The sequence below is a fragment of the Garra rufa genome, chromosome 22 (assembly GCF_049309525.1).
Source record: "Garra rufa chromosome 22, GarRuf1.0, whole genome shotgun sequence".
NCBI lineage: Eukaryota > Metazoa > Chordata > Actinopteri > Cypriniformes > Cyprinidae > Garra > Garra rufa.
The window spans coordinates 14,020,918-14,037,725 of NC_133382.1; the positions used below are offsets into that span (position 1 = coordinate 14,020,918).

A 16,808-nucleotide genomic window follows, 5' to 3' on the forward strand; every position below is an offset into this window, starting at 1 on the left:
TGGTAGTTGTAGTGCATTTTGAATGTGAAATGAACTGCTTTGCCAAGCTGAAAGTCGGTTAGGAGAATTGTGTGAAGAGTTTTGCAAAAGTGACCTAAGTATTAAGATATGTGTCCTAGCGTCTGTAAAAAACTGTAACAGCAATATTTTATTGAAACATATTTCAAATCTAAAAATGCGAGATTAGCATTACTATTGTATCTGTATCAGTGGATGGTGTGTATACAAATCCTTGTATTTTGGAATTACTTAGTGCAAAAAAATAAAAATAAATAAACGTCATAAAATATTGACGAATTCTGCATCATGTCTGATTCATTCCAGTAACATATATTGCAGTTATAAACAGAGATGTGTCCTTGTTTGACACAAGAAAACACTATGTAATGCTACATGTTGTTAGTGTATTTTAGGTCATTGTTTTGTGGGTGACAAAGTGTGTTTGTTGGCTGTCAACCTTTGCTAGTGTTCTGGAAGAATGAGTTTATTTGAGACCTGAATAAAGTGTTTTGGTAGTTGTAGTGCATTTTGAATGTGAAATGAACTGCTTTGCCAAGCTGAAAGTCGGTTAGGAGAATTGTGTGAGGAGTTTTCCAAAAGTGACCTAAGTATTGAGGAATGTGTCCTAGCGTCTGTAAAAAACTGTAAGAAATGTGTCCTAGCGTTTGTAAAAAACTGTAATATATTATGGTTTTCTACGGGAAGAAAATGCTTAATGAGAGACTTTGCGCATTACGTTCATATTCCTGTAGCTACAGATTTGTGGGCTTGTCTTTTTCTCCAACAGATGACTTTCAGAACCTTGTATGTTATGGTACTAAATTAGTTTTAATCGTTTAACCACCACAGTGTCTTGTCTCCAATGGCAACATGCACAAATTGTGACGTTGCAGGTAGCAGAGAGTGCAGGTAACGATTGCAAGTGACATTGCAATGTAGTTTCTTTTTTCTTGCCTTTACTACCTGGCTACTTAATTTTGGGAGATTCAATTAAAAAAAAGGTGTCTGAGAGTGCAAGTCTGAGAATGCAAGTACATGTTTGCAGCCAGACACTATTGGGAACATGTAAGACATGATGTTTCTGCTGCACATTTAAAGGGATAGTTTACCCAAAAATAAAAATTTGATGTTTATCTGCTTACCCCAAGGGCATCCAAGATGCAGGTGACTGTTTCTTCAGTAGAACACAAAGATTTTTAACTCAAAATAATGATATAAATACTGTGCAGTTTTTTGCACAGACCGATCGTTTTGTCTCTTAAGACCTCAAAGTTTCGTCACGAGTCGCAGGGTTTAATTTGGTTTTGTCTGTGCATGATTTTTCTTACTCTTAAAGATTTGGTAACCATTGACTGCCATTATATGACTGACAGACTACAATGGTTTGAGTTAAAATCTTCATTTGTGTTCTACTGAAGAAACAAAGTCACCTACATCTTGGATGCCCTGGGGGTAAGCAAATAAACATTGATTTTTCATTTTTGGGCAAACTATCCCTTTAACATATGTGAAATTACCAAAAACAAAAACAAATAAACAAAGCAGGAGACAGAAGACATGGACATAACATACCAATATGTGCAAGCTGTTGAAAGTGAGTGTAAGAAAACAAGCTGCTGTATCGGAAGATATTCATATATCTCCACACATGAAGACAGTAAACATGCAATACAACCCAAGACATCACTGATTCTTGAGAAGTGAGACAAAACAGGGTGCCATATTGAAAAAACCTTCCTTCAGTGCTATTACTCCCAACAAAGAATGTCCATTCATTTTTAACAAACAATTAATCTAAATTTAAATAATCTGAAATGTTAGAGTTATGCTCTCACAACAGTTTCAAATTCAAGAAGACATTGCAGTAAAATTCACGTCCTAATTAAAAATATAAATTATATATTTAATTATATTATCTAATGATCCATATGAATCATTGGGGCTAGGACTGTAATGATTTTTCTCCAATTTATTCCAAAAACTTTTCTTTTATTTGTAACATTATTAAAGTTGATAGATTTTACTGCTAAAATATTAAAGTTAGAGCAGTGCACCTTTCTATGTGGAATAAATTAGAAAAAGTGAATAATAAAAAAAAATCTACATTTTGTAAAACAGACCTTGCAAAATACCCTCATATTAAATTTGGACATTTAATTTTGCATGAGAAATAGGGATGGGCGATACCACTTATTTTGTTTTCGATACGATACCGATACTTTTAAGGCCAGTATCAACGATATCGATACCGATACGATACTTCTAAACTTAACTTTTAAATTATTACATTTATTAAATTAATAAGAGTAAAATATGTAATTATACCCTTAACTTTATATTTGAAATGCATTTTAACATTTAATATGCCTTAATTGCAACTAATTAACTTTTATTTTTTACACATGGTTAAAATATGTTTACTGTAGTGGTAACTACAAAACCTATAATTGAAAATACTTAGTTTCATAAGGGGCTGTCAGTGACAGGCTGTTGCACACATAAAATACAACATTTTTATTCTGACAGTGTATAATTTATATTAACATTACTACAAAACATGATCAATTAACTTTAAGTGTTAATTTAAAGAAATGTAATTGCACAAATTACGTAGGCTACAATTTCAGTTTGTTTATTGTGAAATAGCTCAAACATGTTTTTATTTTCTGTCCTCTGATGAGCATTGTTCTGGGCTGCCGTTCCCAAAAGCATCAATGCTTTCTTATGATACTTTTGGAACGCAGCCCTGTTTGAATGCACTGTCTGAAGTGAGTGAATGCTCTCTGTGATTGATTGGTTCTGTCTTGCAACATTTGCGTGCGTTCAGATGAGTAGGAAAATTGTTATATCGTGCACAGTTATTCCCTAACATAGGTTATATGTCCAATTCAATGCACATTGCACGCCTTGCTTTTTGTTAAATAAACAAAATCACTGGTAAATAAAACACACCTTAGTATCGATATTTTTAATCTGAGTATCGATGCTTTCGATACTCGCATCAGTATCGATATATCGATACTTTAGGATCGATATGCCCATCCCTAATGAGAAATTACACGAATCAACAATAAATTCTTCAATTTTTATTCAGTTTTTAATGGGATCAACAACAAAATTGTTCATTTTACAATGCATCCAATAAATACTTGCACTTGGAGTTTAATACTTTAATACTTTTTCAGGACCAGAAATTCAATCACTTCAACACAACATTGAATTGGCCTTAACATTAAAATTATATCACAATTTCAACAATTTTATATATATAAATCATAAATTTATATTCAGATTTAATTGGATAACAAAAATATTGCCCTTGATTTAATAAAATATTTTCTTTTAAAGAGTGGTAATGTAAATGTTTTATCGAAATTTTGTGTAAAAACTTCTATACTTATGTTTTAATAAGAAAAAAAAAAACAAACATAAAATGTCCATGTGCATGCTTATATTTCTAAGAAGGTAAACATAAACACTGAAACAATAGGCCCCATAGAAATTGAAACAAGTGTGTTAGAATTTAAGTGGCCAAGGGTGTATGCATATCATGATTTAACAGTCTAGACTTTTAACACTAGGCAATGTCAGCTGCCACTGTCAGCCCAGAATAATGTAATTAAATTGTAGAAACTGTCCAGCTTATGCACACCTCATGTAACTTTGCTACTTTTGAACAAGAACTGCAAGGAATAAACATGCGTATCCTTCTGGTTGTGACCCCAATCGAATGTTAACAAAACTAAGAGTAACTTAGGAGTGATGTGTTGATGCTTTTCCCACAAATCATTTTAATTTAAGAGTATTAAGTCATTGAACAAGTTGGTTTATTCTGACAGAAGTGCCAACATGTTGAAAAACATGTTGCAAAATGTCTGTACAATTTACACAAGATATAATTTTCTCTTAAAGATATACATGTATCTCAAGTCTTCTGGCAAACTATGTCACACTTGCACCAGCCAAAAAACAAACAAAAACAACAACAAAAACTATAAACAAACCAGTTTTGAATGCCTTTAAATGTTTCCCCACATAAAGGAAAGTTACCTTACAAAAGGTCAGATGGCAACTAAATATAAAATTTTATACATTGGCTATATACTGATAAGAGTGTTGCATTCACAACTCAAGGCTTGCTTTCTGAGGTGGCCTCATCAAAAAGACTAAGCAAGTTCTTTGGCTCAAAGTTACTTTTATCGGCCAGTTCAGCAGTGATCCAGCTTCTCTCTCGGCTGCAGGGCGAGTCTGTGTTACTGTGCTGGGAGCTTGAGCTGCTGCTAGAATAGATACTGGAGGGAGTGTGACCGTGCTTGCTGTGCATTGATGTGTGTGAGGCGTTGATGTGTGTGTTTGGGAGCGGCGTAGAAATACTGCCAACAGATATGCGTGTCTGGACTCTGTACAAAGAAAACAGAAAATTAATTCTAAAGAAAATGCGAGTGTGTCTATTCTATGCCATGCTCACCAATATGATGCTAGCATGCTGTATAGTACTAATAATAGTAATGCATTGCTAAGTGGTTGCAAGGGTGTTCTGGGTGCATGGTTCCCACTCTTTTATGAACCCCCAGGGGTTCTCAACTCTGGCCCTTGTGGTGCACTTCCTTGCAGATTTTAGCTCCAACCCTAATCAAACACACCTGAACAAGCTGATCAAGGTCTTCCGGATTGCTAGAAAGCTACAGTTAGTTGGGTGGAATCAAGGTTGGAGCAAAAGTCTGCAGGAAAGTGGACCTCTGCATTTAAGGAAGGAAAGGACACCTTATATAATTATATAACCCCTGATATAAACAGTTGTTTCACCGTTTGAGGGTTAAATGGCAAATGGGAATTTAAAAAGCAAACTGGAGTAAAGAAAGAGTGTTTGGAGTGTTTAATTATTACCTTACAGTCTAAAAAGGCAAGTCACACTTCAATGTAGAGTGTGAAACTGTACTTAGATTTGTCATTTGTGTATATTGTACCTGTGAGTGAAGGAGGGAGAGTGTTCAGGGCCGTCTGGAGGGAACACGCAGTCAGGAATGGGGCTTTCTGAGTCTGAGTAAATGTTGCTTACATCTGCATCTCTCTCCCACCTCTCTCTTGGAGGAGTACAGGTAGATGATGACTCATAAACGGAGGTAAACAGCAGATTAAGAGAAGATATGAAATTCCAACCGCCCGTAAGGAGAGACTGTTGAAGGAAAAAAAAAAACACTTGATTGAGCATTTAAAGGGATGGTTCACCTAAAAATGAAAATTTGATGTTTATCTGCTTACCCCGAGGGCATCCAAGATATAGGTGACTTTGTTTCTTCAGTAGAACACAAACAAGGTTTTTAACTCAAACCGTTGCAGTCTGTCAGTCATATAATGACAGTCAATGGTTACCAAATTTTTAAGAGTAAAAAAACACACAGACAAAACCAAATTAACCCCTGCGGCTTGTGACGATACATTAAGGTCTTAAGACACATAACGATTGGTCGGTTCAGGAACAGTATTTATATCATTATTTACCTCTGATCCACTGGAGCGTTCAGCTGTATGGAGCGCGTTCACAACAGCCAGCGTGTGACGCGTCAACGTGCTCTGGCAATGTAGTCGGTGAAAAATCAACACTCCCAGATGAGTTCGCACAAGGAAACGTAATCTTTTAGTTTCTTAATTGGTTGCCAGAATCAGGATAAGCACAAGTAATTACCATTTTGAGAGGCCAATATGCGCTATGTAAACAATAAGTGACGTATACGTGCGACAGATCACTTCCGTGCGTGCATCTACTATGGCAGATCATGTTGACGTGTCACGCGCCGGCTGGGTGAACGTGCTCAGGACAGTAGAACGTTGCGGTGGATCAGAGGTAAATAATGAAAGAAATTATTTTTTTGCACAGACCGATAGTTTTGTGACTTAAGACCTCAATGTGTTGTATCGTATTGTATGTCATTGACTGCCATTATATGACTGACAGACTGCAACGTTTTGAGTGAAAAATCTTTGTTTGTGTTCTACTGAAGAAACAAAGTCATCTACATCTTGGATGCCCTGGGGGTAAGCAGATAAACATCAAATTTTCATTTTTGGGTGAACTATCCCTGTGAACAATTTCCACAAAAATCATCCAATGACAGAAAGGGTGAAAAGAGTCTGGCTGCAGACATGCACTTGCACTTTCAGACACCTGCGCTTCTGCTAGTGACATCACTTGCCGCCTTTTTTATTTTTTATTTAATTTAGGGATGCACCGATCTGTATCGGCCGATCACTTGCGCGTTTTGTCAGTAAAGCCGGTTCTGTAATCAGTGGTAAATGCCATCAGGTGCGTGATTTCACGTTGAGCCGTATATACTACACACAGCCGTTGTTCACTGACGACTGTGTGTAGTATATACGGCTCAACGTGAAATCACGCACCTGATGGCATTTACCGCTGATTACAGAACCGGCTTTACTGACAAAACGCGCAAGCATGATCGGCCGATTCGTATCGGTGCATCCCTAATTTAATTTAATTAATTAGTTCATTTTTTTAATTGAATCTCTCAACTCTACTTAAACAGTAGCCAGGTGGTGAAGACAAGAAAAAAGAAATTAAATTACAATGTCAATTGCAATCGCAACTTGCACTCTCCGCTACCTGCAACGTTACTTGCAATTGACACAAATTGTACTGTATGTGTAATGGAGACAAGATGCTGTGGTGGTTAAACAATTAAAACTAATTTAGTATCATAACGTATAGGGTCCTGCAAGTCATCTGTAGGAGAAAAAAAGACAAGACCCGTCGGCCGACTCTACATCACGTGGTGTCAGGTATCGCGACGAGATACAGCCAGTGGGAGTGAAAGGCATGGGTTGAGGTCACAGGAAGAAAAACAGCAGCAGCAAAACGGCTTTAATAAAAATTTGGCCACAAGAAATGGAGCTAAATTTTTCAGAACAGATCAACAAGCAAACAGCTTGCAGCATGAATTTCTTCCCGGTGTCCATTTTCAAATAAATGACTCCTGTTTCACTTGTTTTTTTTGCGTCATTCCCGTTCCACTTCTTGTGTGTTTTCATGACAAAACATGGTTTACAGACCGTTTAGAGTTGTTGGGTGACAGAGTTGTTGTCAGCTTGTGTAGTGTGTAACCCCGGGTGCGGATCATTCACGTAGTGACACCACAACGACTTAAAGACAGACAAGCAAGTCATGTAGTCTGAACAGCACAGTGATTTGCAGACACTTGAAGTTGTGTAATGTGAACTTGGCTTTAAACGTTTTCCTCCCATAGAAAATCATACATAAAACTTGTATTGTAGCTTAATGGACAAAGACAAAAATATAAAAAGGCTGTACAGTTCATTCTATATGGCTCACCTGCTTGTCTTAGTTATGTTTTATAAAGAGGAGTATATTGAGTTTGTCTTCATTTTAGTATGTTATGCCACAATATGTGGTGTTTTGTGATATGGGAGTAATCGTCATCTTATCTTAATACATTAAGCCATATTAAATGTTTATGGTTTTCCATGGAAGGAAAATGCTTAATGAGAGACTTTGAAGGCTTGGGTTCATATTCTACTGTTCTGTGGCCATGGATTTACGAGTCTTTTTCTCCTACAGATGGCTTGCAGGACCCTGTACGTTATGATACTTAGTTTAAATCATTTAACCACCACAGCATCTGGTCTCCACTGGCAACACTCACGAAAGTGCAAGTGCATGTCTGCAGCCAGACTCTATTGTGGGGAAAGGGATGATTCATTTGCTAAGAACAAGAAAAGAACTTTCTATAAATAATAAATATAATAATGACATATATATCCCATTTTTAACAGCACTAGATGTGATTAAACAAACTAAACTGTTTATCTAGAAACACTGAGCAGATAATCAAATGTGGGTTCACTCACATGTAATGTAATTTATGCATTGATTAATTCACAAATAAATCAATTAAACTGTATACAGTGGCATGTCCATATTTTTTGGACAAGGGTGGTCCGTGTAACGGTTTGCAGTTCTTTGTTCAATTTGCACCATCAAAATTAAACAGATAAATATTGGCTTCAAACTTTCATTTTTTCGTTTTTTACATATACTTCAAAAACGGACAATTGTCTCTCTGTTTAATTTTCTGTTCTACAATTTTAGGTTGTGGCATCTGTATACGATTTTTTAACAAACATAAAACATAACTCATTATTCTGATTTTCCATTTTTTGTGTGTTTTGCGATCGCGGTCGGTCCGTACCAGAGCCATAGTCCGTACGATTACCGGCGGGGGAGGAGACGGGGTGGCTGGATAGCCTACAGCCAGAGCGCTGCTGCTTTGTGTATAGTATAATTTACTGTCTAAATCAGAACCCAGTAACTGTGACTGCGTTAACAGCCACAGATTGTCTGTATGATAGTGTGGTAAAGTTAGTTTCAGTTTCGATATTCGCCGTATTGCTTTCATTTGCCACTGTTCAAAGATATCACTATCACGATTAGTTTTAACAATTATATAGACATGAAAAAACATTTTAAAACTGTTGTATTGCAAACTTAAACTGGAGAAAGCTTTGATGCGCTATCGCAGCACTTGATGTGTAAGGGTGAAAGGGACCATCTGACAAATCCATCAACTGGATTAAAACGTCCAATGCAATTTAATTAAAATGAATTTTAACATTGAAAAAAACACATTGTTAAAGTGCATATTGCAGGTTAAAAAAAATTCGAGATAAACATATATTCGTGAATGAAAATACTATACGAACCGTTAATGCACTATTTGAAAATATTTTACAAGACCTAAGGGCACAAATTTAGAAGACAAAGTGACGGTTTCTTTGACCGCTCTCAAAAACAGCTTTTTTTTCCACACCGCGTCATATGACTTCACGAGAGGGAGTCGTTCGCCAAGCTCTGATGCTATTCAGTAGGAGCAGTCGTGAGTTAGTGTGTTTTCGGTAGTTATTTTTAATTTCAATTGATCATCGTCATGGTAAATTATTGTGTTTATGGAGGCTGCACAAACTCCAGCCTGTCAGGACATCGTGTCCACGGGTTTACTTACAATAAAAAGAACGGTGCTATCTTCCGTATCTGGGTGCGTTTGTGCGGATGAAGTGATGGGCCTATACTAATGCATCTGCTTCGAAAAACGCGTTCACTTTACACTGGAGGATTATCATCCCGGCGATATGATGCAGTTCAACATGAGATGCTGAAGCAAGAACCAAGTGAGGTTCAGAGCCGGTGCAGTTCCTTCGGTGCACACAGCAGCTTCATCGGGTCCGCTGTCAGACTGTGGTTCGTCCGATGCCGTCAGAGATGCAGCTCGACGAAAACGTGAACTGCACCGTAAGTCTTGTTTTTCTTCTCACAACTTCTCATAAATACCAAATCCGTGAACATATTTATTTAAATAATGAGACAACGAGATGTGTATAAGTTTTTGTAAAGCACCGTAGCTAGCTTGTAAGCATTAGCAATATCATTTTAAGAACCATGTAAAAACGGTACCATAGGAGAAGGCATTACTGGTCAGTTCTCTTACGAGAGGTCTCTCGTACTGCGTAAGTATCTTACGCTAGGGGAAAATCCTTTTCTGCGAGATATTGAAGCCAAAAATTATCCTTAATTTTGAAATAATGTAAAGCGCGTTGCAGCAGCATACAGACATAGGCGAAACAGCTTGCGCGCCTATTGGCTGCTCTGCGGCAACTGCAGCAGCCTATTAGAGCGAGGCCTGACGCGACGCCAGATCCAATGGGGGCATTTCGCGCCCTTTGCGTCGCTTCGCGCCCTTTTCGTAGCTTCCCGCCTAAAAGGGCCGCTCGTAGGCAGCTATTATCTGATTTTTCATCCTTCAAGCGAAGCACACGCATCGCTGGAGCCGAATAAGAAGCCGCCGTTTGACTGCAAGCATCTCAGCGGGACGAGCCACTGAAGCTGCTGGCCACGCCGCCTTCCGTGCCTTCCTGCTGCGCTTTCCGGCGCCCATATCCTTTATAATCTACAGTGTGTGTCGCCGCTGCCACTGTTTCTCTGAAAAAAGCAAAGCGTCTTTTTAAAGATGCCTTCATACGGCTCGTGCAGATGCCAATGGCGACTCTGAGGACTTGCCTTGCCTTCTTCACTGAGATTGCTCCCCCGCCCGCCGCGGTGTCGCGCCGTAAAAAGCGCCGTGCCCAGCGGGCCCTTCCCCCAGCCGACAAAGCTCGCCGGTTCGCCCGCCTGCTTCATCGCCCTCGTCAGCCTCTGTTCCGGACGTAAGTTAAAGCGGCCGCTGTCTGCCGCCGCTTCAATCGACGCCGCTGACGAAGGGGCCATGAAGGAGGAAGAGGATTTCCGAAGCGGGAACGCGCATGCTGCTCAGAAGAGGCGATAGCAGCCCACTTATGTCTGCCCTCCGCTGGACGGCGTGCTAAGTCGGCCCTCCCCTCTAAAGCTTGCCATCAGACGTCAAACCTGCTCCGCCGCGCTTTCGTCGCCGCCTAGCCGCGTCAGCGCTGCGTAACATGGCCTCTCACCGTTGCTGAGAGGCACCCGTGGCTAACGCTTTCTGACGTCTTTCTCGTCTGGCCGCCGCCCCGCCAGACGCGGCCCAGGATTGAGTTGAAACCTGAGCCTCCGAAATCGTCCTAGCACAACTAGGAAAACGACGGTGTACGAGTCCCGCTGTTGCCGAACCCCCACCAAAGTTATTCGCTCGTCCAGTTCCAGGAAATGTGACTGTTCCAGTGTTTTCTGCAGCCAACAAACCGGCTCCGTCGCCCGTTTGCCTGCACACAAAAGTCGTTCCCACGGCTACACAGATAAACCCCCAATAAAGTGTATTGTCTGGTGTCCCGGCCACGGCCGATGGTGTTTCACGTGTCGTAAGAATGCCCACTACCCAGTGCTCATCTCTAACGTTACACACAAGCACAGCGCACATAAAATCGACTCAGATCGATTTCGCTTCACAACCGGCCACGGCCGATGGTGTTTCACGTGTCGTAAGAATGCCCACTAACCAGTGCTCATCTCTACACACAAGCACAGTGCACATAAAATCGACTCAGATCGATTGCGCTTCACAACCGGCCACGGCCGATGGTGTTTCACGTGTCGTAAGAATACCCACTAACCAGTGCTCATCTCTACACACAAGCACAGCGCACATAAAATCGACTCAGATCGATTGCGCTTCACACGTGGTAAATGTGCCTGCTTCACAGTGGCCACAGACACCACATAATGCACGTCAAACGGTTTCTATAAAAACGAAACCAAAAGTGCATTCGCTCTATGCAGGCGAACGTTGTTTGGAGTGTGTTAAATGTGCCCGCTGCCCCACAGCCACATCCACACACAGACATAATAGTTTCCGCTATCAGCGTGCCCCATGCCTCAAATGTCACGAGCACGTTTTGCATGAAATCAACGTGCATTCGCTCCATGCAAGCGAACGATGTTTGGAGTGTGTTAAATGTGACTGTTCCAGTGTCTGCTGCAGCCAACAAGCCGGTTCTGTCGCCCGCTTGCCTGCACACAAAGGTTGTTTTCACGGCTACCCAGATAAACCCCCAATAGAGTGTATTTTCTGGAGTCCCGGCCACGGCCGATGGTGTTTCACGTGTAGTAAGAATGCCCACTACCTAGTGCTCATCTCTACACACAAGCACAGCCTGTCACACAGGTCTCGTGCACATAAAATCGACTCGATTGAGCTTCACATGTGGTAAACGTGCCCACTTCTCAGTGCCCACAGACATCACATTATGCACGCCCCAAGGTTTCTGTTAAAACGAAACTAACGTGCATGCAGGCGAACGGTGTTTGCAGTGTGTTAAATGTGCCTGTTGCCACACAACCACATCCACACACAGACATTATAGTTCCCGCTATCAGCGTGCCCCACGCCCCGAATGTCACAAGCACGTCTCTGGTGCCACAGCACACCGAAACCACTCCGTTACTGAAAGAACGGAGCGCGCTTCGTATTTAACCTCTAGCTATTCATGCAAACGCATGGGAAAAGCTCCCAGGGGTTTCGAAATGGGTGCTGGACATTATAAAAGGAGGCTATTCGCTACAGTTTCACCGACGCCCGCGCCGCTATACAGCGCGCGTCGAGACCACAATGCAGACAGAAGCAGCACACCTGCTTCGAGCCGAAGTGGCGAAACTATTGAGCAAAGGGGTCATAGAGCCCCTTTCTCAAGCTCAAAGCGAAGGAGGGCTGTACAGCAGATATTTCCTGGCACCGAAAAAAGACGGTGGTCACAGACCCATATTAGATCTAAGGCAACTGAACAAAGCGCTGGTGAAGCGTCGGTTCAGGATGCTCACGACCAGAAAAATCCTCGCGCAAGTTCGCCAAGGAGACTGGTTCGTGTCAGTGGATCTGAAAGACGCGTATTTTCAAATACAGATAGCGTCACGTCACAGGCGATTTTTGAGATTCGCCTTCGAAGGCCAGGCATATCAGTACACAGTCCTGCCGTTCGGTTTGTCCCAGGCACCCCGTACATTTACGAAGTGCATGGACGCAGCGCTCGTTCCTCTCAGACTGAAAGGCGTGCGCATACTGAACTATTTGGACGATCGGCTGATTCTAGCGCAGTCTCGCTCAGTGCTTGTACAGCATACGACCTTGTTACTCGATCACCTCGAGAATTTGGGTCTCAGAGTCAATTGGGCGAAGAGCTCCCTGTCCCCCAGTCAGAAAACTTTCTTCCTGGGCACAGAATTGGTCTCATGGCCTCAGCGTCATCAGTTCTGCAGCTGGGTCTGCTATGTATGCGCCCACTGCAGTTCTGGCTGAAAGTGCGCGTCCCGCGTCAAGCATGGGCGTCCGGTCGGCTTCGTCTCACGGTCAATCAGAAATGTGTCACAGCCCTGAAACCGTGGAGAGCAGTCGACTGGTACCAGTTAGGTGTAAGCCTGGGGACTTCCTCGAGAATAAAAGTGGTGTCTACGGACGTGTCCACCTCGGGATGGGGGGCTCTGCTCGAGGGCAGACCGTCTTTTGGCCAGTGGCCAGAACGGGAAAAGCTCCTGCATATCAACTGCCTCGAAATGCTGGCAGTACAGAACGCGCTGATGCGCTTCTGTCCCCAAATAAGAGGAAACCATGTACTAGTCCGCTCGGACAACATGTCAGTGGTTTCCTATATAAATCGCCAGAGCGGTCTCAGGTCCAAAAACCTAAACAGACTTGCAGAACGCCTCCTGGTATGGGCTCAGCGCAACCTGCACTCGCTGGAAGCAGCGCATGTGCCGGGGCTTCTAAACATAGGGCCAGACAGACTGTCCAGGAACAATGTTCCAGCAGGCGAATGGTCTCTACACCCACAGACAGTACAACTACTGTGGAAAAAATTCGGCAGAGCGGAAGTAGACCTGTTTGCGTTGTTCTCCGAACAACGCTCACTGTCTGGAATTTTACTCAAAAAGCAGAGACGCGCTGGCCCACGAATGGCCCCGCCGTCATCTCTATGCTTTTCCCCCCGTCTCTCTCCTACCTCAGGTGATAGAGAGGGTCAGGGAAAAAGGATGTTCAATACTGCTGATAGCGCCGTTTTGGGAAAACCAGCCCTGGTTCCCAGCGCTGATGCAGCTGACGAGCACTGCCCCGTGGCCGATACCAGTGAGGAGAGACCTTCTCTCTCAGGCCAGCGGCTCGATTTGGCATCCTCACCCAGAGCTGTGGTCCCTTCATGTCTGGGCCACCAGCGAATATATGATGAACTCCCTAAAGGAGTATTAAACACGATCACGCAGGCTAGAGCCCCTTCTACGAGACGGCTCTATTCCTCAAAATGGTCAGTGTTTTCGGGCTGGTGCGCAGCCCGCGGCTCGTCACCCACTAACTGTGGTGTGATGGAGGTGCTTTCCTTTCTACAAGAGCTGCTGGACAAGGGCAGAACCCCGTCCACGCTCAAAGTCTATGTGGCGGCCATAACAGCGTTTTCGAGCACAACGCTAGGTCAGTCAATAGGAAGGAATGATTTAGTTATTCGCTTCTTGAGGGGAGCTAGAAGACTAAATCCCCCCAGACCTCCCTCAGTCCCCGTATGGGACCTTTCTGTGGTACTAGAGGCCATGAAAGGTGGACCATTCGAGCCTCTGCAGACGATTGATTTGAAATACCTGTCTCTTAAGACTGTGTTTCTGCTGGCACTCGCTTCAGTGAAGCGCATAGGGGATTTGCACGCACTCTCTTTGAGCGCGACGTGCATGGAATTTGGACCTAATGACTCTAAAGTCATACTCAAACCCAAACATGGTTACGTTCCAAAATCACTCAACACTCCATTTAGGGCACAGGTCATCGCGCTGTCAGCCCTACCGGTCAATGATGAGGAAACAGACGCGAGCCTCCTATGCCCAGTCAGGGCATTATGAGCTTACGTGTCTCGCTCGTCTGCTTTTAGACAGACAGAGCAGCTTTTTGTTTCGTTTTACGGGCGTCCCAAGGGACTGGCCGCGTCGAAACAGAGCTTATCCAGATGGATAGTTGATGCTATTGCGTTGGCATATGCTTCCAAGGGCATGCAGTGCCCGCTAGGTGTCAGAGCACATTCCATGAGGGGCGTGGCCTCATCGTGGGCTTGCCTTGCAAGATATTTGTACGGCGGCGGGCTGGGCCTCTCCGTCTACATTTATAAGGTTTTACAACCTGGAGGTTCCCGCCTTACAGGCCAGATTGCTGTCAGTCTAGATGTTCAGTGTTGTCTGACCTGATGTTATCAGCTCGGAATGCTGCGTCTACTGAGCACAGCTCTAGGGTCGACAGTGAAAGTAATAGCACAAGATGTGTCTAGGCAAACTGTGTGAAGACCCTTATTCTTACGTCAGCTCAGGCCGTAACCCCGCCCTGTATGTACGTTTACTTAGCGTCTGAGTGACGCTGCACTATGTGGAAGAGTGCGGCGTTGCCCCTCCCTCTTCCCCGGACTCCCTGTGAGTTCTATAGGTGATTATGAACTGTATGAACCCCGGGCTTTCGCCCTTGGGTCTTTGATGTCAGATCTCAGCATGCACGGCGTTTTACACTGGGTCCCCTAGCGTAAGATACTTACGCAGTACGAGAGACCTCTCGTAAGAGAACGTACTCGGTTACTAACGTAACCTCTGTTCTCTCTAGAGAGGGAACGAGTACTGCGTATCTTGCCGTGCATGCGCACGCTCTGGTTGCTTCGATGATGAAAAACCAGATAATAGCTGCCTACGAGTGGTCTTTATAGGTCTAGACCACGCCCTTTTAGGCGGGAAGCTACGAAAAGGGCGCGAAGCGACGCAAAGGGCGCGAAATGCCCCCATTGGATTTGGCGTCGCGTCAGGCCTCGCTCTAATAGGCTGCTGCAGTTGCCGCAGAGCAGCCAATAGGCGCGCAAGCTGTTTCGCCTATGTCTGTATGCTGCTGCAACGCGCTTTACATTATTTCAAAATTAAGGATAATTTTTGGCTTCAATATCTCGCAGAAAAGGATTTTCCCCTAGCGTAAGATACTTACGCAGTACTCGTTCCCTCTCTAGAGAGAACAGAGGTTACGTTAGTAACCGAGTACGTTATCCTCAGTTTGTTAATATTATAATCATCAAGTCTAGTTACAGCTTGTTCACATTGTTTGCACAGCTAATTTGTAATTTATTGTCATGTGTTGTGTTTATAGGGCTTTGGGAGACATTGCAAGACATGAGGCTGTGTGAAGATCTGAAGCAGTGGAGGCCAGCTGTTATTAACCTTCTCTAATGTCACACATTAGTGTGATACCCACACTGAAAATATTTTTCTTTCAGTAGTATATGTTTTGTACATCTACATGTATATATTAACAGTTGCAATGTTGTGTTTTAAATTGGGTATTAACAGTACTATGAAATAATATTTATGATTTATTGCTGTATAAATTAAACTGAATTGAATTAGCCATAAATGCAGATCTGCTTGATATATATGTTGTAAACTTCATAAAAAAATTATACAGTAAGACAATTTGTGATTGTGATTATTTTTTATTGTTTGTCACCAAAATGGGGCCATTCAAAACCTTTATAAAGTAATCCTTCCTCTGTAAACTGTCTAATAGCTGACACAACACATGCAGGTAAGGGCTTCCTGATGATTACCAGCGCGCACAACTTGACTGTATGCTGTCAATATTAATTGTCTTATACCAATGGCATCAAAAAGTTTTACTTTACATGTATTTGTCACCTAAATATAGTCAAACTGTAATTGAGATTAAATTTTACTGTTTATTTGTACGTTTTTTATTTGTAAATATTTAGCTCAGAGTAATAAATGATCTCTACCATAAACTTACTCATGTCTGCTGGCCTGGAGATGTCTATGCCCCTGCCTAAAATCATTTAAGCTATATGTAGAACCTATTTTGATTTCAGACAGCAAGCCTCAAAGCCTGGGTGCAGAGTCAGAGACAGCACATCAAGTTTGGGGGTATTTCACATATAAGCATATAATAAAACAAAAAGGTGTTTATCTCTCTCGCGCGCGCGCGGTAATAAAAACCCGCTATATCACGTAACGTTTGCGTCGGATATTAATGAGTATGACACGCTTGATCAACGATTATTTGTTTGTGTTACTGGTAAGTAGAATCAATACTTCTAGATGACAAATGCTATGATTTTGCCCGATTAGATATCGTCAGCTAACACTGATCTCTCACAGACACCTGCCCTGTTCTCCTCACACCACAACTTTATTTGTCTCCTCTGACCGTTGTTCTGTTTAATCCTGGCATGTCCCTGCCCTCTTGGCCACATAGCAGGCTCATATTTGTGTCTGTGGTTCGTCATACGAGTGTAAATAAACATTTGAAATGTTCTCT

At 42.5% G+C, this 16,808-nt stretch overlaps 1 protein-coding gene across 1 annotated transcript in view; it reads right to left on the reverse strand.

Moving 5' to 3' along the window:
* Positions 1 to 3,118: 3,118 nt before the first annotated feature.
* The window catches only part of pkmyt1 (protein kinase, membrane associated tyrosine/threonine 1), a 39,647-nt gene continuing 25,957 nt past the window's right edge, over positions 3,119 to 16,808 (reverse strand). Inside the window, exons 7-8 of the mRNA XM_073828732.1 lie at positions 4,968 to 5,176; positions 3,119 to 4,400 (exon numbers count right to left, since the gene is read on the reverse strand). Coding sequence (XP_073684833.1) covers positions 4,130 to 4,400; positions 4,968 to 5,176 — 480 coding nt within the window. The 3' untranslated portion in view covers positions 3,119 to 4,129. The remainder of the gene's footprint in view (positions 4,401 to 4,967; positions 5,177 to 16,808) is intronic.